This window comes from Vulpes lagopus, chromosome 5 (assembly GCF_018345385.1).
Source record: "Vulpes lagopus strain Blue_001 chromosome 5, ASM1834538v1, whole genome shotgun sequence".
In the NCBI taxonomy this organism is placed as follows: domain Eukaryota; kingdom Metazoa; phylum Chordata; class Mammalia; order Carnivora; family Canidae; genus Vulpes; species Vulpes lagopus.
Window position 1 is genome coordinate 81419177 of NC_054828.1, and position 10078 is coordinate 81429254.

Genomic DNA, 10078 nt, shown 5'->3' on the forward strand with positions numbered 1-10078 from the left:
CATAGACATACAATGGGGTATAATTAATATTTTATATCCCATACAATGGGATATAATTCAGTCTTAAACAGGAAGGAAATTCTGATGTGCACGGACAGAACTTGAGGACACGTTCTGTGAAATAAGCTATTCACAAAACAACAAATATGATTGACAGTGGCACCACTCACTGTATATAAGGTATCTGAAATAGTGAAATTCCTAAAGGCAGAAAGCAGAAGAGTGGCTGCCAGTGGCTGGGAGGAATAAGTAGTTAATATTTAACGGGTTAAGAGTTTCCATTTGGCAAGGTGAAGAGAGTTGTGGGGACGATTGCGTAACAGAGAAAGCACTTAATACTACCGGAGTGTACGTGTCAAAATGGCTAAGATGGTGCATTTTATTGTATTTTACCGCAGTTTTTAAAATTAATTTTAAAAAGAGACTAAGCACCAAAAAAAGATTTTAAAATCCGGTGACTGAAAAACAATCCCCATCAATCAAAACCCACAGGGAAGGAAGAAACCCGGGTCGCCCAGCCACACGCCACCTCGATCACCGTGGGAGCCGGAAGCCGAGGGCGGGGCCGGCCGGGCTGCCGGAAGCCGCTGGTTCAAGTAGGGCCACCCGCGGACTAGGCCCCACTGCGCAGGCGCATAGGGCGGCCGGAAGTGACGTCGATAACGCTGAGCCAGGTTCGGGAAAGAGTAGTGTAGGTGAGCAGGACGGGAGCAGGGATCCGGGGCCACTATGAGCTGCACCATCGAGAAGATCCTGACAGACGCCAAGACGCTGCTCGAGCGGCTACGGGAACACGACGCGGCCGCAGAGTCGCTCGTGGATCAGTCCGCCGCGCTGCACCGGCGGGTGGCCGCTATGCGGGAGGCGGGGACGGCGCTTCCGGACCAGGTCGGGCAGAGTAGGGGTCGGTGCCCGCAGGATCTGTGCACCCGAGGGGTGGAGGGCAAAGGAAAGCGGGAACTCGGCCTTAAACGTATGCCTGGTTTCAGAGGGTGGCGGTGAGACTTTTCTTCGGGGTCGGGGCTGAGCGTGCTGCCCTGGAGCTCCGACTCCTTCTTCAGTGGCATCCGCGGCTGTTCTCCTGTTAACGGCGCGCTTAGTCTGTCTCTGTTTGTCCAGTATCAAGAAGATGCATCCGATATAAAGGACATGTCCAAATTCAAACCTCACATTCTGCTGTCCCAAGAGAATACACAGATTAGAGACTTGCAGCAGGAAAACAGAGGTTAGTCAGGCCTTTTTGTGTAGTTATGATTTTCTAACATCCAGTTATATTTCAAAAGTTCTAGCCAAACGAACTATTCACATCCTATGTATCTCCAGATCAGTACTTTTAAAAGCGTTATCCTGCGATGGCCCAGTAACAATAAAGTTTGTTACTTTACCCTTTTTAAGGTCATCTGACTGATTTTGCATATATAGGCAAGCTTATCAAAGGGGAGCTTAATGGAGTTGAATTGTTGCATGGTTTACTTTTTTATCCCCATATGGATACTTGCATAAGGTGTTAATATCCTCAAGGGCTTGGATTTTTTTATGTTCAAATATTAATTGAAATAAGCACTGACGCTAAGATTGAAGAGGGTTTGTTTTTTTTTAATGTTCTTGTGCAGGGTGGAAGAACTGAATTTTAGCCTCGGGGTATATATTCTCAGGCTTGATGTGTACATTATTAATAATAGCAGTATGAAGTTATTTGTATAGTAGTTTACAGTGCGCTTTCATTTATATTATCCCATTGTATTATCATATCTTCATTTTGAGGTAGATAAGCTGGTACTTAATATTACAGTGCAGTTAAGAAATAGGCTCAGAGAGGGTAATGATTTGCATAAGAGTAGTAGTAAGCTAGTAACTCACAGAACTGAACTGAAACCCTTGTCTCCTGATTCTCCATCTCATGTTGTTTATACCAGATGAAGCTGCCTCTGCCTAGAAAGTTATTTTTTACATAGACCTAACTGTTGAGTTTTGTGGACTTAAACACTGATTTATAATTTTGCATTCATGATATTTCATGGCATGTCATAAAATTCTGTTAAAAGAGTTTTGGCTTTGGGAGCTATCTCTCAGACATCACTGCCAAGTGATTTTATTTTTTTTTTGGTAGAGCTGTGGGTTTCCTTGGAGGAACACCAGGATGCTTTGGAACTCATCATGAGCAAGTACCGGAAACAGATGTTACAATTAATGGTTGCCAAAAAGGCTGTGGATGCTGAGCCTGTCCTGAAAGCTCACCAGTCTCACTCTGCAGTAAGAAACTTTAGTGAATAAATTCTGAATGAATGAGATTGAAATCTCTAATTATTTTAAATTGTTCACTTGTTTTTGAAGAAAACTAAGCTTGTCTTTCAGATTTCTCACATTTGCTGTTGATTTTGCTGTATCTTGTAAGGATATGATTAGAAAGCAGGGGGTAAGGGGCTGCTCAGGAGCTTTTTTTTCTTTGATTGGGACTAAGGTAGGTTCCTCACCCCACCTGCCCCAAGATGTCTTTGCAAGATTAATGGATGCCTAGTTTTTCCACCAAACATAATGCAAGGTAGTGCTGAAGGTACTCAGTAAATACTTGGTTGGTTATTATTGTACTTTCACTAAACTATAAGCTTCTTGATTATAGGGAGCATGGATTCTTCTTTTATACCTAACACAGTACCTGGCATGTAGCAGACAGAAACCTTTATTAAACTGAACTACGTAGCATCATATTATGTTAGAAGTATGGTTTTAAAAAAAAATACATGGCATACTTTCTACACTTTGATTGCTTATGCTTTAATTTGGGAGACCCAGTTATTGTGCTTATGTTTCTAGAGTGCTTCATGGATGGCACTGTACATTTACATGTACTATATAATTTAAACCTGGATTAATGAATTGGCACCTCACTATTTGTTCCATGGAATTTATGAAACATAAACTTCATCTTAGAATCCTTTGAAAGCATTTTGCTGACTTAACAAAAGTCTTAGGGAACAGGAATACTTTCAAAATGTGAACAGCTCTCAAACATTTCTCATCTGGAAGAAAAAAACTATTTTTCTGTAATCTGGAGGAAAAAACTTTAAGATTAAAAGAGACAGTTTAGCTCATGTGAAAAACTTGGGAAGAGATATATCCAAAAAAAGAATAAAGTACCTTGGAAGCTTTGGTAAGCTGTGGTAAGCTTCCTGACAATAAAAGTATTCAATTTAAGTTAAACAGCCACATAGAGATATTGCCCATTGTCCATTGGGTGGTTAGACTAGAATCAATCTTGAAAACAAATTGTAAATACTACAAAATAACTTTATTATAGCTTTGCCTCTAAGGACTCGGATTACAGTGAAATGCCCGTGTAATTTCTGTAGCATAGATTAAATGAACTTTCTAACATCATCATGCACATGTTCTCATGAACTTCATATCTGCCCAAAAGATAACTTTTTCACCTTTTTTCTTAATATCTTCACAGGAAATTGAGAGTCAGATTGACAGAATCTGTGAAATGGGAGAAGTGATGAGGAAAGCAGTTCAGGTGGATGATGACCAATTTTGTAAGATTCAGGAAAAACTAGCCCAATTAGAGGTAAGATTGTTGCTCATAATACTCAGAGAGTTTTCTCAGAGTCTGGAAGGTATGCCATCACTATCCTAGGCAGTATATTGATGTTTTCTGTGTATTCATGATTTAAAATTAAAACTCCCCCTCCAGGGGCATCTGGGTGGCTCAGTTGGTTGATTGTCCAGCTCTTGATTTCGGCTCATCATGATCTCAGGGTTGTGAGATTGAGCCCCACGTTGGGCTCCACACTCAGCCTCTCTCTCCTTAAGATTCACTCTTCCTCTGCCCCTTCCCTTACTCTCATACTCAGTCACTCCCTCCTTCTCATTCTCTGTCTAAAAAATAAGTCTTAAAGAAAAACCAACTCCTCCATACCCTTTTCAGGAAAGTAAATGTAATCAGCAACAATGAAAATTTCAACTATGTATTGGCTAGAAATTGAGATATTGTCATATCAAGAGGGTAGAAAGAGTAGAAGAGACAAATTACATGTGAGTTAAAATCCCTCTGTCATAAAAGGAAATCAAATAGGTAATGTAAGAAATTGATAAGAAATAGTAGTATAGGCATTTTAATAATTATTATTCCTCTATTAATTATGTAAGTAAGTACCAAAATAAATAGGTAAAAGTGGGCAGCCCGGCTGGCTCAGCGGTTTAGCGCCACCTTCAGCCCAGGGCCTGATCCTGGAGACCTGGGATCAAGTTCCACGTCAGGCTCCCCGCATGGAGCCTGCTTCTCCCTTTGCCTGTGTCTCTGCCTCTCTCTCTCTCTCTCTCTCTCTCTCTCTCTCTCTCTGTCTCTCATGAATAAATAAAATCTTAAAAAAAAAAAAGAAAAAAGAAATAAGTAAAAGTGTTAAAAGTGGTTGCCTTTGGGGAACAAAACCAAGGGCCTGCCGTTTATTTTATAAACCTTATAGTCTTTATTTTTTTTAAGTGATTTCGTGTAATATTTTGATTATAGCAGCAAAAATTTACCCAAAAAAGGCCTGGTGGTATTATTATGCCCAAAAATTATTAAGGAAACACAAAACAATAGATGGTTTGAATGTCGCTTATTATAAGATGCTAACTTGGGCCCTTTGAGAAATACCACAGAGAAAAAGAATATCCCTGCTCAGAGTCTAGTGAAAGGAGTAAGTCTAATACTTATATGATATGAAATGGTTTATACATACCAGGAGAGATGCAAAGTACTAAGAGAAGTGGTTTATGTGGTAGACAGTTTAATGACTATGGGCCCAAACTATAGGTGAAGCCTACAGATGCTGTGGTTTTACCAGAATTTCCTGCAGAGAGAATAAGGATGGAGAATGCAAGCTGCCCTACCTGGAAATCAAAGGGAGTGACAAGGTCCCAAGTAGGAGTTAGTTAAAATGATAAATGACCTTATCTACACTCTCCCTGATTTACTCAGATAAGAAAACAAGCCCTTAGGAAATGTGGGACAAATTTTCCTTAATATTTTAAGTGGAGGGATGCCTGGGTCGCTCAGTGGTTGAGTGTCTGCCTTTGGCTCAGGTCATGATCCTAGGGTCCTGGGATCGAGTCCTGCATCGGGCTCCCTGCAGAGAGCCTGCTTCTCCCTCTGCCTATGTCTCTGCCTCTCTCGTTCTCTATCATGAATAAATAAATAAAATCTTTAAAATATATGTATATTTTAAGTGGAAAGAACACAGGCATCAGATTGAAACCCCAGCAATACCACATCCAAGTTGCCTGAGTTTGGACAAGTCTTTGGACTTTTGTGAGCCAGTGTCTTCATCTTAAAAAGAACATGGATGTGGGCAGTGATACCTGCCCTACAGATTGTTTTGAAATGACAAATGTAAGACACACAGTGGTACCTAGCTATGTCCCTAGTGAGTAGTTTCTTCCCCTTTTCTTCCTTTCTCCAAAACCGAAGGACATCCAGGAGAGAAGACTGAGCAAAGTGAAAATATTATTAGGAATTTAAAAGGTAGAAGGAATAGTACAACTTGCGGGAATCACAAAACGTATGACAAGTAGTGAATTCCTCAGGTGGAGAGAGGTTTCCTATTTTTCCTTGTTGTCCTAACACATGGCATATAGAAATTACTTAGTAATGAATGTATGTTAAATGATTAACAATTAGTGTTTTAGGAAATTCTTATTTTGTTTCCGTAAAATATTTAAAATTAAAATAACACGCCTTCTGTTCCTGGCCCAAAACAATTATTCTGATGCAGTTTAATGGTCAAAATACCTAAAATAAATGGACCTTTTTTTTTTTTTCCAGCTTGAAAATAAAGAACTTCGAGAATTATTGTCCATCAGCAGTGAATCTCTACAGGTCAGGAAGGAAAACTCAATGGACACTGCTTCCCAAGCCATCAAATAACTCAACTTACAAATGACAGCTGGAGATTGTTTATCAAGGAAGGAAGTTATTATCTTTCTGTTCGAGTATTGTCCATTTAGTGTCTTGCCTCAGACTTGATTTAGTGTGGATTAAAGGTATCAGGTGGCAGTTTAGAATTTGCAGTCAAATTGGCTGTCCACAAAACAGTTTTTGGGTGTGTTTGTGAAAATACACACTGAGTTTCACCATTCCTTCCTCTAAGAGACTATTTTTAATTTTCAGTTCTGGGACCTCAATTTATATAAACTGTGGTATCAGATCCTTTTTGTTTCTTCACATCTCTCAAACTTAGATCCTTTATTATAAGCCAGCAATTTTTATTTATATAGGATTGTAAGTTACAAGTCTAAAAAAAAAAAAAAAAGTCTAAAAATTTTTTTAAAGATATTAGCTTTTTAAATCTATTTGGCATAGCCTAGATTTTTTTTTCCCATTTGAGAAAAGGAATACAATTCCACAGAACTAGATTGGCAGATTCTCTGATTTGTAATGTCATTCACCTACTATGAAGTTTTAGGTCTCTCTGGTGCTAAGAGTTGGCACTTTATGACATGGTGTCTTTACTCTTAATTTGAGAGAACCTATTGCTAGTGCCCAAGAAACATACTTGAAAATAGATCACCCTTTTCTTCTAGTGATATTAGAGTCAGCATATTGTTCAAAGAATCCTGAGAAGTTTGTCCTGTGTGTGTGCACATAGATTTGTACCCTTAGTTCAACTGCTGAAAGTAGCTGTTATTTATTCTATTAGATATTAGTAGTCAACTTTTCAATATTGTCCTAGGAAATCTTCAACTTGGGTGGTTTATTCAGTGGAAGAGCATACAATGGGTTTATTCACATCATAGTTTTTAGGTACTACATTCTATTTAATTTATATATAACTTCTGTCTTATAGTTAAGGACCATCACTTACTTAGATGTCTTTCATTATTAGTGTGGATAGTTGGCTTTATTTTTAGGTCCATTTCTCACAAGGCAGCAAAGTTTTATCACCTAATGAGAGTTATTACATTCATTGTGCTGTGTAGACAACAAAGCAATGTTGAGATTCAAATACTGAGTGGTCAACTTAGGCTCATTTTTCAACCCATTTGCCCATCTCAGTTTAGTCACACATGACAAATTTACAAATTACTCCATGTAATTAATCAGTTTGGGTTTGCCCAAAAATAACTGAAATGATGAATCTTAAACCTATCCATATTTTCCAGTAGCACTAAGCACCATACTGCATGGGAGAGACACAGTATTAAAAAAAGTTTTTTGTTAATGCTTTGTGTGATGTAAAATTTCTTTAATACTGCCATAAAGAAATAACTCCAGTTAAAACAATAGAACCTCACTAAGATATCCTAAAAACATCTGATCCTAGTAATATTGAAAGAACTTTGCCAAAGTTCTTTAATGGTGATCTTTAGTGATTAAGTATATGTCATTTTAGAAACTCGAATTTCTATTCAAAGTCCTGCATAGAGGGATCCCTGGGTAGCGCAGCGGTTTGGCGCCTGCCTTTGGCCCGGGGCACGATCCTGGAGACCCGGGATCGAATCCCACGTCGGGCTCCCGGTGCATGGAGCCTGCTTCTCCCTCTGCCTGTGTCTCTGCCTCTCTCTCTCTGTGTGTGTGACTATCATAAATAAATAATTAAAAAAAAAAAAAAGTCCTGCATAGAATCTGAAAAACACTTCCACCCTCAGTGCAGGCATTTTTATCTTGTTTCCCAAGAGTAAGTAAAACTTTAGTCCAGCCATTTAGCTTGAAGTATATGCCCTAAGTGCCTCTGTGTGTCCCACGGTTCCACTTAGAACGCAGGTACCCTTGTACAATATGTCAGCTGCCATAGCCAGTTTTCAGTAAAAATGATAAAGTCATCAAATGGCCCATTAAAGTATGACATGGTGTCCTTATCTACCTTCTGTTCCTTTAAAGTGCATAAAGTTATTTATGTCTTGGATATGAGGATAAACCTATATGTTAACTTTTCCCCTTGGCAAATCAAAAGCTTGGAGTTTGAGTTTAAAGAGCTCTCATTGCCCTACATAATGTAAATTCTGGCTAGTGTTAATACAAATACATCATTTCTAATAAAAAACCTCACTTTGAGAATAACAGTTAATTTTACTCAGTAATGAGTCTTAATTATTAGGAAATTCAAAGGTTTATTTTTCATATACATATCAACCTGTCAGGTAGACAGGGCTTTTCATAAGTATCTTGTAATTAGCATAATGTAGTCAGCAGCATAACTAAAAATAGTTGTTTCTAAAATGGTAGTCTCATGATTAGAAATCCAAAATTATACAATTACAGATCAAATTATAAAATTAAGACTGAGTTTGTGAGTACCTTGAAAAATGTTTTATTATCGATTTTTACCTTAATAATACCTTACCTTTTACCTTGACTTATATTAATACATTATGCACAATTTGATTCAGATGTTGGAGGACTACTTCAGTGTTCCCCAAAATGGCTTGCAGACTACTAAAATAGAAATTTGGGAGTGGGATCCAGGAATTTGTACTTTAATAATCATCCCAGATAATGTCTAAGGTACTAGCTTGAGAATTCGTCTAATCTATGTACCAGGCACTTCATTTGGAGTTATGAATAGAAAAAAGGTGGGGGAAAGGCCTTGATACTTTCTGAAGAAAAATTTGGTAGAGGAGATAAGTATACATATAATTACAGTGCAGTGATACATCCAATATGAGGATGAATATGATACAGAGGAGGGGCTATATGGAGGAGAAAGCTTGGTGCTTTCCATTTACCATATAATCTCCATTTCAACTGTACCTCATTTTATGCATTCTTCAGCACAAGGAGGTTATGCTGTATGTCTAAACTGGAACTAAGACTCCAATCCAGAGAGACTCTTAAACATACTCTTAACCACTACATTAAGATGCCTTTAAATGCCAAATACTGGTCAGAGTTCAAGTGGTTCTTGATTAGCAAAATCTATTTTTACTAATAGTGCAAAAGAAACACCACAGCCCATTTATTAGAAAATATGAATTCAATAAATGGAGTCTTAACTAATGAGACGTATTTGTCATCTCTTTTCTAGAATGATGTAGCTGAGAGCATGTAACTGACATGGACAATATTTAATCAGTGGTCTTACCTATGTACAGAAGAATGCAGTTCTGTCTTTCAAATCTGCCGTTTCTCATCCTTAATGTTCTTTTCTTGTGGTTACAAGAAGGTTGGTGCTGTACCAGATGTCTTGGCCATATTGAAGGCAGGAAGAAAAAGGGAAATGTCCTGTGCCAACTGTGTGTACCCTCTTTTACGAAGAAAAGCAAAGCTTTCCCAGAAATTCCAGACATATTTCCCTGTCTTGCTTGCCTCTTTAAATGCGTACTTCTATCTGCAAAAGCTGGGTACATAGTTGCCTCAAATAAAATCAGTATTCCGTTAGCAAGGAGGAAAGAGTATTGAGAAAGCAATTAACAATGTCTGACAAGTCCTTTTGTGTTGAAAAGTTTTAACAAGTGAAGGCATTAGCTGAAGGTGTTGGGTAGCCAAGCGCAATATCCTTGTTCCTATCCTGTTTAGGGAATCCCTCACCTAATGAGGCAGAGCCTGCCTCCCTCCTAAGAAATTTGAAAGTGTCAGATACGTTTTCCCAGCCTCTTTTCAGCTAAGGAAATTGCAACCACCTTCAACTTTAAAATTTAGGCAAAGAAGCAAGAAACTATGCAGTATTCTCTGCGTAAAGGCCTACAACACTGGCTCCTCTATGCAGTTCCACTAGAAGCAGCAAAAGTGGCTTTAGTGACACTCAGTATCCAGTGTCAGCAGGGTCGCTGGTATAAGCTGCCGGTGTCTCTGCCACACAGTGGGATCTTCACTGAAGCAATTATCTGAAGTGATCAGAGGCTCTGTAGCCTCTAATTCTGGTTTTTCTGGCTGTCAGACATCCTGAGGATGCTGATTAGCCTTTTTAAAAAATCCCTTTTTTGTTAAAGTTAACCTGAATTGCCTATAATTAAGAACACTGACTGGTAAAATAAGTACAGTTTTGAAAACAACCATGCAGCATGTGCTGTGGCTCAGTCAGTTAAGTGCCCAACTCTTGATCTCAGCTCAGGTCTTGATCTTAGAGTTGTGAGTGAGTTCAAGCCCCATGTTGGGCTT

The 10078-nt window shown here is 38.6% G+C and overlaps 1 protein-coding gene across 1 annotated transcript; it reads left to right on the plus strand.

The window, feature by feature from the left end:
* The first annotated feature begins 644 nt into the window (after positions 1 to 644).
* On the plus strand, positions 645 to 9358 carry SIKE1 (suppressor of IKBKE 1). The gene is made up of 5 exons (XM_041756118.1): positions 645 to 888; positions 1120 to 1225; positions 2111 to 2253; positions 3455 to 3568; positions 5807 to 9358. The coding sequence occupies exons 1-5, from the start codon at positions 730 to 732 to the stop codon at positions 5906 to 5908; spliced, it is 624 nt and encodes a 207-aa protein (XP_041612052.1). The 5' UTR covers positions 645 to 729; the 3' UTR covers positions 5909 to 9358.
* Positions 9359 to 10078: the final 720 nt, after the last annotated feature.